This window comes from Alternaria atra (genome assembly GCF_907166805.1).
Source record: "Alternaria atra isolate CS162 genome assembly, contig: 22, whole genome shotgun sequence".
NCBI lineage: Eukaryota > Fungi > Ascomycota > Dothideomycetes > Pleosporales > Pleosporaceae > Alternaria > Alternaria atra.
Window position 1 is genome coordinate 1799567 of NW_025091320.1, and position 22305 is coordinate 1821871.

At 51.4% G+C, this 22305-nt stretch overlaps 9 protein-coding genes across 9 annotated transcripts; 4 read left to right on the plus strand and 5 right to left on the minus strand.

The window, feature by feature from the left end:
* Nucleotides 1-412: 412 nt before the first annotated feature.
* On the minus strand, nt 413-2298 carry ALTATR162_LOCUS3372 (uncharacterized protein; the record flags this gene model as incomplete). Its single annotated transcript, XM_043310978.1, has 5 exons — nt 413-808; nt 879-1211; nt 1278-1434; nt 1485-1994; nt 2048-2298. 5 exons carry the CDS (start codon nt 2296-2298, stop codon nt 413-415), a joined length of 1647 nt encoding a protein of 548 aa, XP_043166913.1.
* Nucleotides 2299-2684: 386 nt separating this feature from the next.
* ALTATR162_LOCUS3373 (uncharacterized protein) lies at nt 2685-3719 on the minus strand (the record flags this gene model as incomplete). The annotated part of the gene is made up of 1 exon (XM_043310979.1): nt 2685-3719. One exon carries the CDS (start codon nt 3717-3719, stop codon nt 2685-2687), a length of 1035 nt encoding a protein of 344 aa, XP_043166914.1.
* Nucleotides 3720-4574: 855 nt separating this feature from the next.
* Nucleotides 4575-7358, plus strand: ALTATR162_LOCUS3374 (uncharacterized protein; the record flags this gene model as incomplete). Its single annotated transcript, XM_043310980.1, has 1 exon — nt 4575-7358. One exon carries the CDS (start codon nt 4575-4577, stop codon nt 7356-7358), a length of 2784 nt encoding a protein of 927 aa, XP_043166915.1.
* A 307-nt stretch (nt 7359-7665) lies between these two features.
* ALTATR162_LOCUS3375 (uncharacterized protein) lies at nt 7666-10158 on the plus strand (the record flags this gene model as incomplete). Its single annotated transcript, XM_043310981.1, has 3 exons — nt 7666-7808; nt 7866-8035; nt 8087-10158. The coding sequence occupies 3 exons, from the start codon at nt 7666-7668 to the stop codon at nt 10156-10158; spliced, it is 2385 nt and encodes a 794-aa protein (XP_043166916.1).
* A 549-nt stretch (nt 10159-10707) lies between these two features.
* ALTATR162_LOCUS3376 (uncharacterized protein) lies at nt 10708-14642 on the minus strand (the record flags this gene model as incomplete). The annotated part of the gene is made up of 3 exons (XM_043310982.1): nt 10708-11207; nt 12918-14042; nt 14198-14642. The coding sequence occupies 3 exons, from the start codon at nt 14640-14642 to the stop codon at nt 10708-10710; spliced, it is 2070 nt and encodes a 689-aa protein (XP_043166917.1).
* Nucleotides 14643-15685: 1043 nt separating this feature from the next.
* On the minus strand, nt 15686-16237 carry ALTATR162_LOCUS3377 (uncharacterized protein; the record flags this gene model as incomplete). The annotated part of the gene is made up of 1 exon (XM_043310983.1): nt 15686-16237. The coding sequence occupies one exon, from the start codon at nt 16235-16237 to the stop codon at nt 15686-15688; it is 552 nt and encodes a 183-aa protein (XP_043166918.1).
* A 251-nt stretch (nt 16238-16488) lies between these two features.
* ALTATR162_LOCUS3378 (uncharacterized protein) lies at nt 16489-17782 on the plus strand (the record flags this gene model as incomplete). Its single annotated transcript, XM_043310984.1, has 2 exons — nt 16489-16619; nt 16669-17782. The coding sequence occupies 2 exons, from the start codon at nt 16489-16491 to the stop codon at nt 17780-17782; spliced, it is 1245 nt and encodes a 414-aa protein (XP_043166919.1).
* Nucleotides 17783-18157: 375 nt separating this feature from the next.
* ALTATR162_LOCUS3379 (uncharacterized protein) lies at nt 18158-19387 on the plus strand (the record flags this gene model as incomplete). Its single annotated transcript, XM_043310985.1, has 1 exon — nt 18158-19387. The coding sequence occupies one exon, from the start codon at nt 18158-18160 to the stop codon at nt 19385-19387; it is 1230 nt and encodes a 409-aa protein (XP_043166920.1).
* A 570-nt stretch (nt 19388-19957) lies between these two features.
* Nucleotides 19958-21358, minus strand: ALTATR162_LOCUS3380 (uncharacterized protein; the record flags this gene model as incomplete). The annotated part of the gene is made up of 1 exon (XM_043310986.1): nt 19958-21358. The coding sequence occupies one exon, from the start codon at nt 21356-21358 to the stop codon at nt 19958-19960; it is 1401 nt and encodes a 466-aa protein (XP_043166921.1).
* Between the last annotated feature and the right edge of the window lie 947 nt (nt 21359-22305).

The following is a 22305-nucleotide window of genomic DNA, read 5'->3' on the forward strand; positions in this document are numbered from 1 at the left end:
GTCTCCAGAGGTCCGCAAGAGGAATGCTTGGGCGTACATTGATGCTCGCGATTTGGGCCAGATATGCGACTTGTGTGTAACCAAAGACGGATTAGGCTTCCAGGTCTTCAATGCGACAAATGATACCATCACCGCTACCTTCCCGACGAAGCAGTTCCTTGAGCAGTACGCGCCGAATACGCCCATCACACGGGAGATGGACGAGTGGGAAGCCCCACTGAGTAACCGCAAAATCAGAGAGGTTCTCGGGTTCAAGGAGGAACATAACTGGCGGAAGTACTACAACCCTGATCAGTAGAAACAAACGTGCTCGGAATAGTAATACTCTCCCAAAGCCGTAGATAATTCAAGTACCATGTGTTCAAACAAGTTCAAAGACTTGAGCCATTATACTGATCCAATTGTTGAGATCCTACAGCCCACCCCCTTTCGCTTCCACATCACTCTGTTCGTGCTTTTCACCCACCGCAGCAACAACATGTCCATCGTCCCCACCCAACCCTTTCTCAGCACCACCGCCAAACTTCACCCGTCCAGTATCTCCTTTATGACCCTGCGTACCAATCCTCAAGAAAGGAACAAGAAGCAGTCCTGGCACAGAGACCGCAGCCGCGAACCAAAACACAGCTGCAAACGGTTCAACAGCATTGTTCCCATAATAACCAGAGGTAGCAGGATTCCTTTGTACGGCGTCAAATATGGCAGTCGCGATACCATATGCAACCGCAGTACACAGACGAGTCAACGTCTGGAAGAGTGAACCCGCGATGGACTGTTTGTTCGTAGGCATTGAAGAAAGAACGTACATCTATGCACAATCAGTACCAACAACGAAACAATCTGACAGAAGCCGACGTAGAATGGATGATCCAACTTACATTAGCGACAATAAATTGGAAATCCACGCCGATCACACACAAACACAGTGCGGGGAAAGAAAAGGCCCAATACGAGTCTCCAAATCTCTGCACGGCAGCAAGGGTAAACGAGACGGTTAGCGCGGCAGCACCGATACCCACGAGTAGTTTGTTGGAAACTTTGTGTTGGATCAGTGCTGCGACGGCGTTGGCGGTCAGGCCTACGACGACCATGGGGAGCATGTGCACGCCGGTCATGAGGGCGTTGTAATTGAGCTCTGTTTGGAAGTAGAGTGCGATCCAGAAGGATAGAACCGGGAAGCCAAGGAAGCCGCAGGAGAGAATGGTGAGGAGCTGATTTGGCATGTACGTCAGTGGCTTCGGTGATCTGATAGTCGTAAGGAAAGGAAGGCTACTTACAAGAGAAAAATCCCTATCGTACCATATCTTCATGTCAATCATAGCATACGGGTACTTGATCTCCCATACTATGAATGCTGCGATAAATACAACGCCTAGAATCAATAGCACAAGAACATAAGGTGTCTTCCATCCATTCGGCGCATCGCCTCCCAGACTATTTCAATGTCAGCTCAGTACTGTCTTTGCTATGGGTAAAAAACATACCTCAAAGCCGCACAGAACATGCCGATACCAAAAATAGTCAACCCGGTACCCGGCAAGTCAAGCTTCTTGATTGTCTCTCTATCCAGCCTCTGTTTTGGCGTTGTATCTTTCGGCACAGTAAAAGCTGCGATGATACTCGTGCAAAAATACACTATAGCCAGTAAAAAGAAGCCAGCTCTCCAGCTAAAGATCTGGGTAAATAATCCAGATAATATGGTGCCGAAAACAAAGCCCATGGGATTCCCGGCACTGAAACAGCCAAATGCTCTGTTCTTCCTTGGACTAGGTTTTTCGTAGATGGCGCCGAGCATGCCTTGAGCTGGAGGCACGGAGGAAGCAGAGAAGATACCCAGGACGCCACATAGAATGTCGAGAGTCATGCCGGATTGGGAGAAGCCGGCGCCGAGGCAGAAGACGGAGAAGAAGAATAGGGAGCCAATAAACATGGATTTGCGGCCAAAGAGATCTGCTATGCTACCGAAGAAGAGGAGGAGAGAACCTGCGGTAAGCCTTTGCTCAAGTCAGTCTTCGGTTTACTGTGACTGAAGTGAAGGAATTCTAACGATGTCGCAGCATTCATCCACGTGATTTCCGCATTCGTCATGCCTAGATCCCGGGCTGCGAAGGAACTCATGACGGTGATCGCGCCGGTTAAGAAGCTGGTCATAGCTACAGCCATCGTTACTGAGACGATGAACATGCACTCTTGGAACGTGGACGTAAAGCATTCTGGTCGCGCGTTGGGATCCTTGTCGCTGATTGGTTGTGAGAGCGCTGCGAAGAGTTCGGCATCTGTGTCGGCGTCCGCCCCCATCTTGCTTGCAATTGATAGAATAGATGCAGACGCGAGACAAGCGTAGAAGACCGATGCAAAGATAATCTACGAGACTTTGGGGGGTCATGAAACAAGATCTGATAAGGATTGAAAGAAAGTGCAGGCAATCAAATTATTCAGCGCGCGGAATTGCTCCATGAGGCGTTGCATGGTGTCTAGCCGCTATTTAGGCAAGTATGGCTGCGCTATGCTCGGACTGGACCTGGAAGAACGTTTATGAGCAATTGCTGACTCAAAGAACGAGCGCATTGAAGATCACGCTGTGGATCCGCGGAGTATATTAAGAATGGGCTGGAATTAAGCAACAAGGACGTTGAACGTGGAAGAATAAGAGGGATGGGTATCGTTGATAAATATACATTGTCTTACAGTTTGACCACCTTCCACTCACCTAGCTGCATCCGCCCTAGTTGACCTCCCAATGGGCCCTGCACCTCTCTGCCATTGGCCCAGAGCTTCTTACCTGCCCAATGTTCGATGAACCCATCTGGTCCTGATACTATGATCAATCTAGAGCCTTTCTCTTCTTGTTGTCTTTGTATCCTCTTCTCGATCTCGCTTGGGTCTGGGAACGAGTTCTCTTCATCGACATAGTAGTTGACACTCAAGCCCTTCGTCGCGGCTTCGCTCCGCTTCTTAAGCGCATCCAGCTCCTTCACTAGAACGCCCTTGGGCGCAGCGAGTGTGTCCTCTGCGTGTGGTGCTTGAGAGACAGGCTTGCTAGAACCGAAGAAACTCTTCCACCAGCCGATCCTATCTTGCGAGCATGTTGTGCTTCTATCATCGCTAATGCCACCTTCGCATTCTTCACGACGTCTATTCGCCCATAGTATGTGCATCCGGCTGCCAGTCCTTCTTCCTAGCGCCTGCGCGACCTGCATTGCGGGTGCTACGCCGGTTCCTCCCGCTAGAAATATAACCTCAATGATATCGCGGGGAAGCTTGAGTTCGGTGTTCGGTCCGCGCAACTCGACAGTGGATTGTACTGGTAGTCGGTGCAGATACGTCGAGACCTCGCCTCCCTGTTCTTGCCGTATGAGCAGCCTCATGTCTTCCGGCTCATTTTCACCATGCTTTTGATCCGGTGGTGTAGGGGGCAGCGGTGTGTATGCGCGCGCAATCTGCAGCTGTGGTTGCTTGATCTGAACGCTCCAGACACTTCGCTTCCACACCTCCTTCACGCTTTCCGTATCCGATACGCCATTGCTGTTGCGCAGCGTGAAGATTGCGCTCGTAGAAGAGACGGGCTGCTTGTCAACAAGCGTGTACGGCGTGAAATCACGCGGGTTCAACGATGCGTCGGATCGGTCTGTGGATCTGGTGAAGCGGTATGCGGCGCCACCGACGGCTGAAGTACCAAGGACTATCAACGGACCTGCTCGCCGTTTGAGCCAGGACATGGCGTGTGTGAGAGTCGGCCGTCTTCAATAACGAGTAGTGTTCTTGCTTGTTGCAAATGCAAAGGTAGAATCTCGACATGACGGCATGGCCCATGCGCGTTGCCCGCTCTAGTATGCCGAGGTGTGACCATGCCTAAGGGCATCGTTGCTAAAGGGATATACCATACCTTTGTGATGTTTCAAACTCATATTGAAACCGTCAGAGACCATACCACACTGACTTCTGATATCAATCAGCAAACACTCCTTCCAGACGCTGTATGCTGTTGCAAGCGAAAAGACTCGAGTTTGCAGCTGTGCCGCGTGCCAAATGTTTGTGTAACGCGTCTCTGACTTCTAGAACACGAAGCGGGGGTTTTCAGGAGGTGGCAAAGAGTCCGATCTACCAGGTGAAACAGCATTAGCGATGGGTTGGCCTTCCTTTTTGAGGACTTGCACACCTCGAATGCGTCGAGAAGCTAAGCGGCCGCTTCCGTTGGACCCTGCATTTGGAACCACTTGAACCTAACCAAGTGGCGTCCTGGCATGAGATCGCTATCTTCCACCGTGTGACACAATCATCTTCTTTCATCCTTCTCACCGCTCCTCTGCTATCTACCTGTTCAACTTTGATCCGAGTATAACTCTTATCCACGGCTCCGCACCTTGCGCCGGCGAACCGCCGGAGTTATCACGGGATAAGATTTCAGCCCTATCGACATTTCCTTCAACTTTTCATCAGCCGCGTCACAACATCAGACAGCCACTCAGAAGCTGATTCTAGGCATCTGAAACTCTACTCATCAGATCACACTCAAGAACATCATCAACATCGTCCGATCGCTTCGGGCTTTACTTGATATTGAAGATCGAGAGATGGCGCCCGCGATTCTGACTCAGCGCCCAAGGATACTCTGTCTGGACGCCTACGACTCTTTTTCCAACAATATAGTCGCTCTGGTTGAACAGAACGTGGATGCAGAAGTCGTCAAGATCTTCATTGATGATCCAGTTCTTGCAAAGCCATCAGCTTCTGGGGAACATGCTGCCTTTACCGACTATTTGAAAAGCTTCGATGCCATCATTGCAGGACCGGGACCTGGCTGGGCAAAATGCGACGAGGACGTTGGCTTGATGAAGGAGCTCTGGAAACTCCGAGAGGATCAGATCATCCCAGTGCTTGGCATTTGTCTTGGGTTCCAGTCGCTATGTCTTGCATTCGGAGCCGATATTGAACGACTCAACGAGCCAAAGCATGGGATTATCACAGCCGTCCTACACAAAAGTCAATCAATCTTCCGGGGTGTGGAGAGTCTGCTAGCAACCCAGTATCACTCTTTGCAAGTCAAACTCGACCATACTATCCAGAATAAGCGGGCTGTACGATATCCCGCACAACTCTGGGAGCCCACCGAGACCTGCCCCCAGCTGGAGCCGTTGGCATGGGACTTTGACAGTGACCTCAATGGTGCCGTGCTTATGGGTGTCAAACATATACAGAAGCCGTTCTGGGGAGTTCAATTCCATCCGGAGTCAATCTGTACGAACGACGAGGGTAAGCGCATCATCCGAAATTGGTGGGAAGATGCCCAGTCCTGGAACCGAAAGCGCATGTTCCGGAACATTCCCAAGCATGGTCTGACTTCGAATCTGTCATCCTCGCCAATGACTGCCGACGATTTCCGACGGGAGTTGGGCGTCCACGACACAGCAAAACAAAGCAAACGCTCTTACACTGACTTCGTCGCAAAACTTGATAGCGACACGATCACCCCATTCGAGCTGGCTTCGCTCATTGCGCACGGAGACGGACAGTCGTTACCAGATCTGCCGCCGAGCACTGTGCATTGCGCAACTACGGGAAGCGGAAGACTCACAGTTTCGGATGCCTGTGAGCTGTTCGAGTTAACAAGAGGTGAAGCCATAGTGTTGGAGTCCGGACTGCAATCGAATCTGGTGCCTATGGCTGTGGGGACAGGCCGATACAGCATTATAGGTGTTGTTATTCCCGAGGAAACTCTACGCCTGCATTATTACGCGGGGACTCGAAGAATGGAACTAAGAGACGGCAAAGGCCAAGTCCATACTGATTGGACAGTGTCTGACCCATGGCCCTACGTGAGAGAAGTTATGAAGAGCCTTCAACCCTCAACACCACCGAAAGGCTCAACATGGGCTCCTTTCTGGGGAGGCTTAATGGGCTATGCATCGTACGAGGCTGGCTTAGAGACCATCAATGTCCACGGTCACGAAGAAGCTTCGTACCCGGACATTTGCTTCGCTTATATAACGCGGAGTATCGTGTTTGACCATCAGTTCAAGAAGATCTATGTCCAGAGTATTCGCGGGCCTTTCGATCAAGACTGGGTTATCGACGCCACGGAGAGGCTGTATGAACACGCAGGTTTCAAGTCGCGTGAAACTACACCAAATTCTGCAGCAATGAGGCAGGCGGACCCTTTTGAGGCGCATGGCACGATGCATCAGTACATCGATTCATGTGTTCAGCTCACCGTCGGTGAAAGCGAGTACTGCAAGAAGGTTAGTAGATGCCAGGACGCGATAGCCGACGGCCAAAGCTACGAGTTGTGCCTCACGCATCGCAACGAGGTTCGCGCTCGCAAGCCAACGGCCTGCAGAATCTCGCACGCAGAGGACAACGAACATTCCTGGAATCTCTACAAGCGCCTCACTGGTCAAAACCCTGCGCCTTTCAGCGCCTACATGAGGATGCACAACGTACACATACTGTGCTCCTCACCAGAGCGGTACATAAGTTGGGACCGGTCGCAGACTGCACAATGCCGACCTATAAAGGGGACAGTACAGAAGAAACCTGGCGTGACTGCCGAAATGGCCCAAGCTATTCTCTCATCTTCGAAGGAACGTGCAGAAAATCTCATGATCGTGGACCTTACACGCCACCAACTTCATGGCGTCTACGGCTCCGAAAATGTCCGAGTAAGCCAGTTGATGGAAGTCGAAGAGTACGAAACGCTCTGGCAACTAGTTTCTGTCGTCGACGCAGTACCTAGTGGCATATACAAACCCACCACCCCAGAAGATTGGGAGGACCCTGTAGAATACGCCCCCAAAAAGCCTGCCAAGCAATCCGTTCCTTACCTAGGATTCGATGCATTCGTCCAGAGTCTGCCACCAGGTAGCATGACTGGTGCGCCCAAAAAGCGGTCTTGCGAGATTCTTCAAGATGTAGAAGAGGGCGTAAGACGGGGAATATACTCAGGTGTGCTGGGTTATCTCGACGTCGGAGGAGGCGGCGACTTCAACGTCGTCATACGTACTGCCATTAAAATTGACGATGAACAAGGCGACGACAAAGGAGATGTCTGGCGTATTGGCGCTGGAGGAGCAGTGACCAGCCAAAGCACTCCAGAAGGCGAATTCGAAGAGATGATTGCCAAATTTGGCAGCACCAACAGAGCGTTCATGCCTTTGCCGCCACCAAAGCCGAAGACAAAAGGTAGAAGGGTCGAAATCATCGAGCCTGATGATCCAGAATTTGCGGAGCTGCTGGCAAGCATGAGGGGTGGAGAGGAATTGACGCTCGACGATGCACAGATCATGTTGAGAGCAGTAGAACGTGAGCTAAGAAGAAGAAACGCTGCCGGTGAGGGCGATGATATTACGGAGGTAGAATGATTTGTTTGATAGGAGTTTGGAATGTCGGAGTTGCTGAGCTTAACCTGAGATACCATGTTTTGAGATAGAGATAGAAACTTCTGGTTTCAACACCAATAACACCAATTGCTTTATACATGAACTCTTTTCGCAATGCTTTCTGAAACATCTTAGTACTGCCACAGGCCAAATGCTCACTCAAGATAGTGAGGGAGTGATAGGTACGTGCGATGACTAAGCGCGCGATTGGTGGGGAAACGTAGCATCGCCGTGTACCCCAACATGTAGCATCACGACGCCGACGCGCGACTTATCAAACACAGCGACAATGGCGACCGAGGCGCCAGACCCACGAACCTTCCAGACATGGGAAGACGCGTTTCAATACCCGATACCCGTCATTCGTAAGCTCGAACAACAACTGCGCAACAATGCCGACGAGAATCGAGAGAAGCTGCGGTCACTCGTGGGGTATGGAATACTAAACCAATATAGGAACAGAGTATGAGGAGGCTGACGAAATAACAGAGCGAGCTATCGTAGTCTCCTCGACACGGCCGAAACGATCATCGACATGGAAGTGCGCATGGAGCAGGTTGAAAGTAGGCTTGCAAGAGTAGGGCAGAGTTGCAACTCACGAGGCCTGGAGAAGATAATAAACAACGCGGGCAAGATGGATACGCATACACGAAGTCGCGGTCAGTCTACACAGATACATTGGGAAGGGATCGTGGGTTGACGGGCAATAGATGCGGAGCGTTATACTTTCGCATCCCAGCTCTCAGTCATGCGCAATGCGCCTGTGGTCATGACGCGGCTTATGAAAAGAGAAGGATCCTATCTGCTTATTGCAAAAGTCCTGGTCATCTCGAGACTACTCCACAAGTCGCTCAGCCAGTCCAGCAACAAAGCACCAATCGTCGATCAGCTGTGGGAGCGACTGCTGTCGGTACGGAGGAAGCTTCTCAGAAGGATTGACAAGCGCCTCTCGAATACAAACGGCGAGACAGCGAGCCTGGTGGAAAGCATGTGTGCGTATGCGCTTGCGACGAGCTCCACACCGACCGATGTCTTATACCATTTCCACAAGATGCGGTTGGAAAAGGTGAACAGTGAACTTAGGGCAGGGGGCGATGAGCTTGCGAAGCATGGCATTAGTGCGCTCAGGCTATGTATCCAGACATGTCTTGATACACAAACCATCTTTCCGCGGCGCTTAGCAGAGGCTCTGGGAAAGCTGAAGGCGCACCCGTTAATACAAGACCCCGACGTTCGCGGTCTCTACGAGCTGAATCTGGATGTACACGACCGGTGGTTAGGCGATGAGGCTCGGAACTACACGCCATGGCCGCGACATGACGAGCTGCAGCGGCCGGAAGCAGAGCGAATACTTCACCGCTGGTCAAAAGACGCTATCGCCGCTTTTCTCAAGGGTGTACAGAAAGCACTAGAGGCAGAAGAACGACTAAAGGAGGTTGCGGACTTGAGACAAGAGCTGATCGAGACTTGGATATTGTCCGGCTCGCGAATGGCAGGCATCAAGTCAGCCAACGTTCTCGATGATCTGCGAGACACGATGAATGACAAGCTTGAGGGTATAGTGCGATCGCGTACAAATGGGCTACAAGATGTAGTTACCGAGCTTAAGAACCGACTGGATATAATGGCCTCGTCAGACAAAGCCGTGGCGCTTTCACTCTGGGACACGACCAACAGGGCGTCGGATCTGAGCAATGGTGCGCAAATCTTCAAATCCACCATACTGAACACCTATCAAGGGCGTGATGAGTCTGTTATCAGCGTCACATCTGCCTTTGATAAGTGGATGGAATCTGTCTTAGAAGTCAAGAGCATTGTCAAGAGCATGAAGGAAGCGCGGTGGGACGATACTTTCGCAGACGATATCGACGACGAACCCGACGACGAGCTTGGTGATTCAAAACAAGCGCTCCTTAGTGACGATGATCCGAAGCTGCTGGAAGAAGCTACTCAGGAAGCCCTGAGCGAAGCAATGCAAAACCTAAGTCGCAGCTTCAACGCGATCGTCAAGAAGTCTGATGGAGAACAGTCAACACAAAAGGCAACCTTCATGCTCCGCGTGGTCAGGGAGATTGGCGATCGGATACCGCAGCTGCGGCTCCAAGATAAGGCAACACCTCTAACATCGCCCTTCACTTCAAACATTCTTCAACCTCTGCATAATACGCTGGCTTTGCGCGTCACGCAACCGACTGTGAAGGCTTACAAGGTATCGCTTTCAGATCCAAATAGAGTCAAGACGAGTAGCAATATCCTGTGGGAAGGGCATCCACCATTACCAAGTCAGCCGTCACCCAGTGCATTCAGGTTCCTGCGCGAGCTGAACAAGAACATGGGAGTTCTCGGTAGCGATCTCTGGGCGCCTGGCAGTGTTTATGTGCTGAAAAGTGGAGTGGCCGACGAAGTAGTCAAAGCCGTCCAAGAGCATCTCGACGCCATGGATGCGCATACCAAAGAGCCGAGCCCACCTGCTGATAACACCAACGAAGAAAAGGAGGAAGATGAAGAGTCTGCAACGACCGATGAGATGAAGAAACCAGAACTCACCATATCAACGTCGAACCACATCGAAGCGAAGGAGCAGAGAGTCAAACAGCTTATTTTCGATCTCCTCTACCTCCAGCGCTTCGTTGGCAACGCAGGCGAGGATGACGACAAGTTCACGTCGCTGGCTAAGAAAGCAGACATGGCGGGTTTGGACGAAGTCGCGTTGAATAGGCTAAAGAAGAACGCAGCGGATTATGCAAAGAAGACGTACCTGCTCTTCGCGCTGCTAGCTTAGCCTTTGTATATGTACCATCATCATAATACAAGTTATTACAGTCTCGAGTCTTGTCTACTATTCTATTAGGAAAAAGAAATGTGATGTTCCCCTCTGTAGCATCCCGCTCTACCGATCGTTGAAATGTGAGTAAGGTGGCTTCCCGGTCTCTGCCCGTACCATGTTTTAAGGATCAAGAAGTGGCGTTTTTCATCTAATGGTCCGCAGAGTCTTGGAGATCGTCGGAGAGACTTGGGAGGCAAACGGGTTTCAACGGCCGCAAGCTCCAGGAACTACCGCACAGGAACTCCACTTAGTTAACGCCACGGTGGGTCCGGTACAAGACGTCGAGTGTAAGTGTGGTAGAGGAATGTCCCACGCTATACTGGGTATACATTCAGCCAGTATCTTGTACTTTGTACCTATGCTAGTCAAGTCATATGCCAGAAACGAATGCCGAAAACGTCAACGCCGTGTATGATGGATATCTCAAGATAAAATGCTCAAACCCAGCTCCCCATCCAAACAACGTCCCCTCCAAGAAAATACACCCTTAGTCTTGCAATGTGGCTACGACACATCCATCCTATCTTCCGTCCTCAAATCCTCAATCTCTTTCCTCAACATTTCAATCTCTTTTTCCTGCGCCTTCATCTTCTCCAGCGCCATCTCAATTAACCTCGCTTTATTAACCGTCTTCTTTTCTCCAGGCACGGAACCTCCAGGTGGCACGCCTTTCCCACTCTTCCCATTGCTAGCATCATCAGGCGAAGTTTTCTCACTGCCGTCCTCGCCGTCCTTGCCCCTCATGATAACAAAACATGTGGTGCCACTTCCAAAAGTAACTTCGCCGTCAAGCAGGAACTCTGCTAGGTCCACCATGGCATTCTTCATCCTGTCACGGCGGGCCTGTTCTGCAGCGCGGTGCGTGGCGCGCTTCATCATTACGCCTGTGGCCATGGCGGTGCTGAAGTGCAACCCCATTTCTAGGTGTTGGCCAGAGGAGATTAGTTCGTAGTTTGATTTTGAGGCTAGAAGGTCAGCTTGGGGGGTTGTTACGCCGCCGGCTCCTATAGTAGGTCAGCCTGTGTCCTTGACGTGTGCTTGTGGTTCGATTGAGATTATCAGGTCACGGGACTTGACGACAAGAAAGAGATGAGAGGCATACCATTGCTGTCAGCCGGAATGATGCTATTACTTCTTCTTGCAATGGCAACTTTGTTTGGTGGTGGTGGTGGTGCTGATGATGCGTGTGATATCGAAGATATTGTACTTGCAGTATCTGCGGCTATTGATGGAGACCGTATCGAAGATACTGTTGGTGATGTGATGGATTGTGTGGTTACTGATGGTGATTTCAAAGGGCGGATAGGATGTATCGGCAACTGCACTGGCTGCTGCTGTGGTTGTATTTGCGGTGGTGGTTGTGCCTGCACGTTTTGTATGTGTTGCACGTGTTGTTGTTGTTGTTGTTGTTGCTGCTGCTGCTGCTGCTGCTGCTGCGCGCTCTCTCTAACCGGACTATACCTCCGCCTCTTCTTGAATAACTGTGGCCATGTTCTACTCAGCGGCCCCCGGCCCTCATTTCTGTCGTTATTGGACGGTCCATTTGGCTGTGGATATGGCTGCATCGTTCATCGAACCGCAACACAAAACTTTTCGCCTTGTATGTGATATTCGGTAGCCTTCAAAAAGCAGCCGTCGTAGTATTAGCGGAAGTGCACCAGGGAGGGTGTGCCCAACGCGGGTTGGATATGTCAGACTGGGCTACCACCCACAAGACGCGACAAGAACAATGGACGAGTAGTGAGCTCACCGCCAACAAAGACCAGTGCGAAAGTAAGGAAGTGACAGATCCAAGACTCTGGGGACCTCGAGCTTGATTAGCTGGGCTGCACACACGCAGCCGTGTCGCAGGCGGATAGAGAGCTTGTGCGTGAGCCGTCGAGTTCGGCCTCATCCATGGGTCGAGAGCTGCGGTCGCAGGAAGGCGTAGTAGACGCGCGATCTGGAACAGATTCCGCTCATGCTTGCACGGCGCCGTTAAAAGCAAATGGCATGCGCAGTGCGAGTGTTTGCGAGCGAAGCTTTTGCTTGGCGCAACCCAGAGATGTGGTGTTGTTGCTGACTTGGATGCACGTGAAGGCGTAGTCGAGCCAACCAAACCTCGCCCCGTGAGCACATGGGCTTGGCGGGTTGACGCATGCTAAAGCGCCCCTGTCTCAAACCCAGAGCGCCGAGGGCTTAGTTGCCACTCTTACTGCTCAAGAGGGCTATCAAGTGACATCCTTTCCGTGGCAGGGTCGAGCCTCCGCTGCGGAAGCTACTCCTTAGTACCGCGACGGAGCATCGCGGAGGTCACCTTCTGTATTCGGAGTTGGCTATGAAACAGCCGACAGCTTATGGTTGCGGGGAGGATCAATGAGCGCTGAAGAGGAAGACACGTGTTGGAGATTCACTATGGGAGATGCTGTCTTGGCTTTTACCGGCCTTCGATGCGGTGGTCTAGATACAGATCATGATGATCGAGGTTGTGCTCAGGATAACCTTAATTCTTATCAATCCAGGAAGCTACCCCGCGGGGTATGCTAATCTTATCTGATTGCACATCAAGGTACCTGCCTGCGTGAATATCAGTGTTAACTTTTCGCATTGTTGGATGCGGTTAAATGGACACTTGATCCTCGCATACAGATGGGAAAGTTACATTCGCTAAAGAAGTGCAGCTAGATCATCGCGCCATATCGCGCCATATCGCTAATCCGCGCTATTCGTTCTACTGACCATTTCATAGCTTTCATAGCTTTGCTTGCCTTTGGCATGAACTCCAGGCACATACTCCAAGTCTTCATCTTCCAGATCGGTATCCAGGTCCTCCTCATTCAACATTTTTGGATTGAATGAAAAGGCGCCCTTTGGTACGAAAGTACTTGTCATGACCAGCACACAAATTATGGTGAACTGTACCGCAGCCACGTTCAATATAGCCCCGTGAATTTGGTCATTGTGGCGATCCGAAACGCGATCGATGTATGTACCAAGGGAAACGGATGCGATCGCGTACGTGACGATGTATGTACTATACAGGAACGCCATGACGGCTCCGAGTGCGGATACGTTTTGTGTCTTCGATTCGATGCGTGCTAGCGACGCCTGGATGTATGCGGCCAGCGATACGTCGCCAGCAGCCCACCCGAAACTGATGGGTAGGAACGTGGCTGCTACGATCCAAGCTTGGGCCACGTCGTTTCTCGGCGGGTTCCAGAATGGCAGGTACCAGACTATCAGCAAAGCCAGCGCGTCTAGCCGCAGCCATGGTATTGGAGTGTGCACCAAGTTCGTGAACATGAACACGAATAGGGCTCCCAGAAGTTCACCAAAGTTTGAACCTCCTACTATGATCTGCGACCAAGCTGAGTTTCCAAAGTAGCGTCGTGCTACTGCGGGAGCGATCGCGTTCTCGAGGTATCGGTGCGCGTAAAGTGCGATGGCATATCCAGGCAACAGCCAGATAAACTTGCGGTGTTTAAAGATGATCTTGGCACCAGTTCCAATCGACTCGAAGAAAAGGTAGAAGCCACCCATCACAGCTTTGATGTAAGTCGGCTGGCTTTCCAAGATCAGAGACCTACTCTCCTTTGGTATGCCAGCTTCTTGGATGAAGTACCAGAGTATCGATGCCGCGGCGAAGAAGATGGGAGTGATGATGAAGCTGAAGTTGTTCCCAAAGTGAGGAATGAGTGCGAGTGCAGTGCAAAATGCACCAGCAGTACCGCTGATCTCGTAGAAGATGTGAACTAAAGAGTCCATTCGTCGAAGCTTCTGAATGTGGCCGCCAACTAAATCTCGCGGGATAACTCGCCGGATCAGTTCGACCATGCCGTAAACTATACCACAGATGCAATCTAGTGATTATCAGCAAACGTTGGAGAATATAAGTAGTACCAACTGCCATACTTGTCCAAACGTGCTACTGAGCGACAGGTCCAGGCAGCGGAAACCAGGGCAGGAGGAGTTTGAGAAGAAGCCGAGCTTTGAGTATGATGAAATTGCAACTTACAAATGGGTATCATGGCGTCCGTGTTGTAGTCACCGTAGTAGCTAAAGTCATTCTCCGGCCACCCGCGTGGTGCGAACTTGCCACCAGTTGCAGCATCCAGAATGAGTAAAAGACTGCTCATGAAGGCGAATATGAGCACTGCGCAAGCCAGAACGTTCTTGGTAGGATATCTCTTGATGAGTGGTGCGATTAGAATGGATCCAACACACTGAAAAGCCTGGTTAAGCCCCGTCAACACACCCACACGCTGAAATGTAATGGAAGTGTGCGTCCTCTCCCCAAGTTCGTCGTATCGATTGGTCGCGAGCGCAATGACAGATCCGTTGAAAGCCTCGAGTCCGAACTTGTACATCATTATGCCAGCAATGTACATGGCGATGTTCCGTCGTTCGACAGGCGTGTATATACTCCATGTTTCCTGAATGACAGCAATAGGCCGGAGCATGGTGACAGTCGGAGCACGTAACGTGCGATGATGGTGCTACGGGAAGCAACAGCTAGCCCGACAAAGCGGAGAGACCTGGTTTATACTTCCACGATACCGGGACGCTGGTGTTGAAGAGTGGACCAATTGGGGGAGAGGGCTATCGCATGCGGTACGCTAAGGCTTCCCGTGGAGGTTAAATGTATGCGACGCCCGCATTTGTGACGAGGAGGCATTCCAAAAACCTTGTCGTTCGCGTTAATAGAAAGGACGGCGTGCTGCATTTGACAGCCAAGTTGCACGGCATGACCCCAGTCGTTGTGAAGGCTTGGCGCGTCCGTCAAAAACTGGCCATTCAGGTGACCCACGTGGGCTAACACCTGGACCGCCCGGGGTAAGCATCTAAGCCGATAAGAAATGCCAACCTGAACAATGCGTCGTAGACGAGCAATGCCCCTCACCCAGCTGTTGCAACTGCAATATGCATGTATTGTACGTGGTATCGCTACTTCACGATAAAGCGGACGAGGTGTCATGGAGACGAAACGACAGCAAGACATCTTGCGCAGAAGTGCATCACGCCTCCATTCTCTTGACAGGCCATCAGGTACCGGCAATTGCCCCGGAGTGGGGATCTGTAGCCCGCTATCGCAGGACTAGCTCTTGAGCTGCGCATCATGCTAGGTGCGCATCAGTGGAGTGAGACGGTCACGGAAATAGTCAAGTCAAACCAATTTGACATGGTGTGAAGGGTTCCTGCATTAGAACCAAAATTCAGGAGGACATGGATGCACTGGATGCTCGTTTAAGAATCGTCTGTACAAGTCAGTCTAAGGGAAAGACTATGAGCTAAAAGACGAAGCTGACCTGCCTGGGCCTGAAGCTCCCGCACCAGGAATCGACATTTACTATCTTTCGTACAAGAGCTGTGTCGCGAGTAGGCTAAAGACCAACATCCTGAGTTGGTCTCTATCGGCATCCTCATTACGCCTTCAACAGCGATGCACAGTGGCAGCTGTGGGTATCAAAATGTTCATCGCGCCAGATGAGCGGATCGCAGGCTCTCAGTCGGAATCGTCCTCTTTGTGCCGCCTGACTTCCTTGGCTCTCGCAGTTCTCTCCTCATCTTCGGCCTCCCTTTTAGCTAGACTGTCGCGCATCCTCTCCTCTTGCTTCCTCCAGTGACTTCCTTCTTCGTAGTCTGCACTAATGCCCAGTGCCTTTCGCAGTCTCTCGCTCTCTTCCGCTTTTGCTTTGGCAAGGTCGTGCACTTGGTGCGATTTCAGGCGCTTCGCATTTGGACCAAGATCTTTGCCGTCTTTTCGTTCTTGGTCTAGCTTGCGGCGCAGGCCTTCGCACTGATCATCGATCTCGTCTTCATCAACACCCTCATCTTCAAGCTTGTCGCGCAGCTCGAGGACTTTGACTTCAATTTCGCGCTTTGCTTCGTGTTCGAGGATCTCGGCGTCTGGTTGTCTGGGGCGGTGCTTGGCCGATTCCCAGTCTTTAGGGTACGGCTGAATCTTGTCGCGTGGTCGAAGGAGGGATCGGTTCTTCTGGACGTAGCCCGAGGTACCGCTACCTCTGGGTGTAGTGAGGCCTACGTTGTCGGCCATGATGTGTAGTAAGGGTGGATGGTGCAGATGGGTGTTGAGTTGGTGAGTGTTGCTGGCGAGAGAGAATGATGGATCAGGGCTGGTTTGCGGAGAGCTCGGAGGTGAGGCCCAAGCGCAATGATCGAATCGCTTGCCCCACCAAAACTTTCCCTTGGTACAGTCAAGACTCACCCAGAGATGGAGTCACTACTTTGTGGTACACACATTCACGAATCTCTCTCTCGTCGTTTTTCACACGCTCTCCAACCGCCATGAGCACACACGACGCGATGCGCGACGACACCGCCTCGGCGCCCGTAGAGGTGGGGTACAGAGAGCTGCCCTTCCCGCCAGTCACCAAAGAGCACATCTTGAACTGCTCATACCACAAGTGGCATCCTAAGTTGGTTTTCACTCTTTTTTATGGTTTAGACGATTTCTAATATCCATAGATACCGCGGGGTAACACCAAAAGCGCGCCTCATTCCGCTCCCAACGGCCTTCCTCGACTACCTCCGATCGGACGGCATCATCCTGCCCCCCGACGAGACCGACGACCCTTCGTGGTCAGACAATGACAGTGGCATCTTCTCGGGCGCCGACAACAACGACGATGATGAAAACGAAAGCCCAGACCCCAGTGCCAACTGGCGCGACACTCACGAGGCCATCGAGCGTACTATCGAAGAGCTGGGCGGCAAAGTCGCGCCCAAGCTGAATTGGAGTGCGCCGAAAGATGCGACTTGGATAGCCGCAACCAACAGCATGGAGTGTCGAACACCAAACGACATCTACCTACTGCTAAAGAGCAGCGACTTTGTCACCCACGATCTGGCCCACGCCTTCGATGACACAGCCGACCAATCTACAACACCAGATCCAGAGATTCCATACCACCTCGTCTTAAGGAAGTGGATTACACTCAACCCTAGTGTTGAGTTCCGATGCTTTGTACGGAACCGACGGCTGATTGCCCTCTGCCAGCGGGATCTAAACCATTTTGACTTCTTATTCAACATGCAGGACAAGCTGCGCGATACTATCCAAGACTTCTTCGACGCGAAACTGCGCGACACCTTCCCTGATCCCAACTTTACTTTCGACGTATACGTACCGCCACCGCATGACAAAGTCTGGGTCGTCGACTTCAACCCGTGGGCTGTGCGGACTGATCCTCTGATTTTCTCATGGATGGAACTTCTTACCATGGAGGTACCTGATGCATCCTCATTTGAGGAGACAACTGTGCGCCTGAAGATCGCCCAGCCAGGAGACAAAAGCGAGCCGGTTCAGGCAAGTGGTGACAACGTAGACGAGGACGAAGACACGGATGAGGATGAGGATGACATCGAAGAGCTATGGCAACCAGAATTCCGGCTCATAAGAAGAGACGACCCAGAAGCATATGGTTTCTCGACTCCGCAGTACAGTGCACATAAGCTCCCTAGAGACGTCGTGGATGCAAGTAGTGGCGGAGAAGGTCAACTGCGCGAGTTTGCGATGCAGTGGGAGGAAGCGCAGAAGTTGGCTGAGCAACAACGAGCCGAGGACAGTGAAGACGATTAGCTTGAAGGGACTACCGTAGCGTAATGGAGGAGTCATAACTGCATATATCTTGGCGTAAACAAACAGACGTTTCCAAAATCGTGATTGGGTGTTTGTGAAATGTTGCTTTGAGCAGTGACCAGTCTCGTCGCGTGAGGCTCTCGGTCCGCCACCGTGACTCGCTCATGCAGGGCATCTGCTTGTTTCACCGCTCTACACCCCACATCCATGATTCGTTGATATCGGATTTCCTATCTCTTCCACTCAACCGTACAACAACACGTCGCTCGACACTTTGTTTATGCTCTCGGTCAATTTCTGATGCAATAAATTCTGCTGAACAAACTATACTTTTAAAAAAACATTGACCATCACGATTTTTCTTACTACGACAAGATGAGTGTTCAAGACAGCAGTTATAGCGGCTTCTTATCGCTACCAACGGAGATACGATGCCAAATCTACGATTACCTCCTCTCCGAGGCACACGCGATTACGATTAGTGCTGGCTACACTACATGCTTTGGCAGCAGGATACGAGATCGCGCTCGCAAAACCGAAATCCCCGGCCTACCGTTGGATCTCGCGCCGTTGGCACGACGCCATCATGATGCGGCTCTCCTCTCGGTCGCGAAACCACCAACGATTCCTATTGACAACGGACATGTGCAAGACATTGAGGGCGAGAAACTAGGTTTTCCCGCTCAGGTGGCATTGTCATTGACTTCTCGAACGATCAATGACGAACTAAATGATTGTATACGGAGGAGAAGACATATCGCGCAGGCGCGTTCTACCATTGACGCCGATGGTGTCGTTCAAGATGACGGCGAAGACAAGGAAGGATTGTCACTTTACGTATCCTATCCATATGGTGTCCTGGTGTTGAAGCATCAATATCCATACCTGTTGAAACAAGCGCGAAGGGTATATATCTCCGGGTACTACACTCCCCGCCAGGAAAACTGGCTTGATCCTTCCGATCTAGAAACAAGCGACGACGAACGCTTGACGCCATCGAGCAGTTTCGCAGCACCATCGTTCAACGTTCCAGCATCAGGGCCAACAACAAGCTTCACACGCTCCTCCAGTAACTCTTCGAGACGAACAGCGCACCACGGCGTATCGGTCAACTCCTCGCGTCCCCGCCTCCGCCTCGACCCTCCACTTTCCCGCGAAACCCGACACGCGAACAGCGTACCTAGGACTTTCCCACCCTTTTCCACGTCCACAGCGACCGAAGCCCCCGCGGCCCTCGCCCATCTCATCTCCACACTCTTCCCGAAACACACAACCCCCCTCACAAAGCTTACAACACACATCCTCTTTCCCGGCGAAAACTCCTATGGCACCGTCTGGGGCGACGACAACAGCCCCGTCTCACACATCCTACGCAGCATCTGCGGCGGGAAAATCGCGATGAGAGTCATGAGGGGTAGCCTAGGGACAGGACTCAAGCTGACGGCAAGACCGAAACCGGAAACCAGGATTGTGAGCACAAGTTGGGTGAACTGGAAGAACGGCGATGTTGGAGGGAGAGTTGGAGCGGGATCTGTGAGGCGGGCGGGTGGTAGACTGGGTGTGAGCGATTTGGATGCGTTCTTAATGGGCGAGGAGGAGTCTTAGGTTGGCGATTTGGTCGAGACTAAGAAGGAGGGGAAGTTTGTACTGAGCTGAAATGGCTGCTGCATAACATGTTCAGTTGTTATTGGCCTTTGATTGTATGATATTTTTTGTATGATATTCGCAGCTCAAAATCCTTAGATACGCTCGACGCGGCGTCTCAACAGCCCATATGGATAGTCTGGTGGGGCTTGGCTTTCTCCTTTCATGTCTGGGAACACCTCTTCTGTTCTATCGTAACTATAGCCGTCCTTTCCAATTACGCACCTTCCAGACAGTGCGTACGTCATCAAATATGTCCTTTAGACTTCTCATCCTCTATGTGACGGTAGAACGATATCTCGGTTGGTAGTCGAAGTAGCGTTTTCAAGTAGAGAGCGTCCTGTTTGTCCATCGACAGCTGGAAGGTACCTGCGGTGGTCTCTAGGACGAGACAGGCGCGGTCGTCGAGGTGCTGCCTTCACAGTGAAGCTAGGTTCGGAAGTCTCGAGTATGTTGACTCGATGGGTTGTTATCGATTTGCAGGAAGAGGGCAGTATCGGGGTTGTTCTACGCCCCCAAACAATCGTTGAACTACCAACTGATCCATCGAACCGAACCTGGGATTCCTATAGCAAGGTCTCGCGCATCTGAAAATTCAACTTTGACCGTGCGGTCACTGTCTTCCGGATGGGTCAGGTAAAATGCGACAATGCGTAGATGTTCAGGCACTTCCAGATCGCGATTCAAATCGTGGTCAAGTAGACCCAGTTCTGCTCTCGCGCGTTCTTGCTCAAGTCGCAAAGCCTCTTCTGCAATCTGGCCCGCGAGTATACCGTCCCAAAAACCCTCTCTTCGTGGATGGCTCAGCATGAGTCGTACAGCGCGTTTGCGTAGTGCTTGACAAGACGAAGGTGCGCGGACTGCTATGAGCCAAAGCACGGATGTAGGTCCCGCTGGCGTCTGGAATATCGGTGTCTGGGTACCAGATAGTGGCAGAAGTTTGGCGGCGAGTTCAAAGATGCGTACAGACTGTGCGGCGACGTCGAACGTCTCTTTGAACGGCCCTCGAGCATGCTTGAAATTGTTCAAACAGGGAAACTTCCCTACCAGATCAGACCTAGGATCGCGCAGGAGGTACTCCATCTGGGCTTGCGTCAACTCCAGAGCAGTGAGAGGCTGGAGGAACTCGTCACCGAAAGGATGGGCTTTTTTCCAGAGATGTTCCATGACAGTCGCACCTCGATGGAAACGCATGATGAGTTCGGTGTATTCGTTGTATACCTCATCCGCTTCATCCGCTGGTCGCAGTTTAGTCTTTTGGTTGAATGCATGGATGCTGTTCAACAAGCTCTGCGTGTGTCCTAGCATCGCATGCAATGCAGGCATGCTTAAAGTAAAAGTTGGTGAGGTGCTTAATGTTTTTGTCTTGGGCTTCGCAACCCATGTCCGCGACAGATGTGTGGGCATTATCGCTCTGATTTGCGTATCAAATCCCACAAAGATGGTGCGCAAGGACTCCATCTCTATCGGATGACCAAACTTTTCGCCTTCCTCTTCATCTGCCTCGTTCAACATCCGGATACCGCTGCGTACGTGCTCGATTGCGTCTCTTTGGTATCCTTGGAGACAGCACATGGTGGTGAAAAGGATAGCACATGTCATAAGGGTGATCTTGTCCGTTCTAGCTACCTTTTCACTTATCTTCTGTTTCTGTAACAGGTCTTGAATCGCTTGATTTGATTGTCGCAGAGCAAATTGTAAATACTTATCCAACATGGCAGTTTCGGTAAGATGCGAGTCGCTACCTTCGGAGAAGCGTCGATACATCGCGCCCAGAGCAATGATGCAGTGTTGAATCGCTGGTTCGTGATGAGCGGCCTGAAGCAATTCTCGTTGCCAGAAAGGCGAATCAAGAAATCCGCACAAGTTCGAGACAGCATAGGAAGTGAAGAACTCGAAGCTCTCCCGTTCTTCTTTGCTATTGAGACGCATGGCTGGAGCAATGAATACTGGTGACCCAGCCCGCGTAACGCTCCAGCTTGATGCGGATTGGGGCGAGCCTCGCATTGAGTCTGGTGGCGAGGGCGTTGATGATTGCGCAGGCCTGAAAGTCGGATCGTAGCCATCGCACGTACGGCCTGTTGACGTACATCGCCTGCAGTGCGGCTTCTCCTCATCACACTTGACTTTGCGTATTCTATACAGATCAGCAAACGGCCATTGGATACGCAGCATTGTAAGAAGGCAACATGATCCTGCTGCACATCCAAAGTTTGAAAAAGCCTAATGGTAATGCTGCTTATACTTCCAAACCGAGAGGTCGCGTTGATGTTCAGCGTCTGATGTGGTAGTCGCGGGATCTTGAGCTGGATAATTGCGGGAAACAAGCCCAACCTCGAATGTAGAGCCAGTCATACCATGTTTATGAGAAATTCCACGCCCATTGATGCGGAAACTTACTTGCACGTCTTGCAACCTGAGCGGGCTTTAGGTTTCCAAGCTCTTTGGCGTGGTTTACCGGACACGGTCGCCATATCGATTGGGAAAATTCAATCTGACCAATGAGAGGGGATCTGAGGAGAACCGGATATACGAGTGTACGAGCAAGCAAGTAGGAGGTGTCGGATCGAAGGAGTTTACGACCGCGCAAATGACATCGGTGGTTTGAGGGTTGTTTTGAGGCTGCATGACATTATGCAGCATTGGGGCGCGGTCGTCTAAGTGGTTAGGCTACAACGACTATGGCTGCGGGCCTTAAGCCTACGGCTATTATTATCGAACATAGCCAATGAGAAATCGGCTCGACAAGGTTTGCAATCCTTGAGGGCGTAACGGCACGAGGAAGGTCGACGGAATTGCATCCATCTGGACGTTAGTGAACCATTATTATTAGATCAAGTGTAGTCTACAGCAATGATTGCGGGGTCTGTAACCCGGGC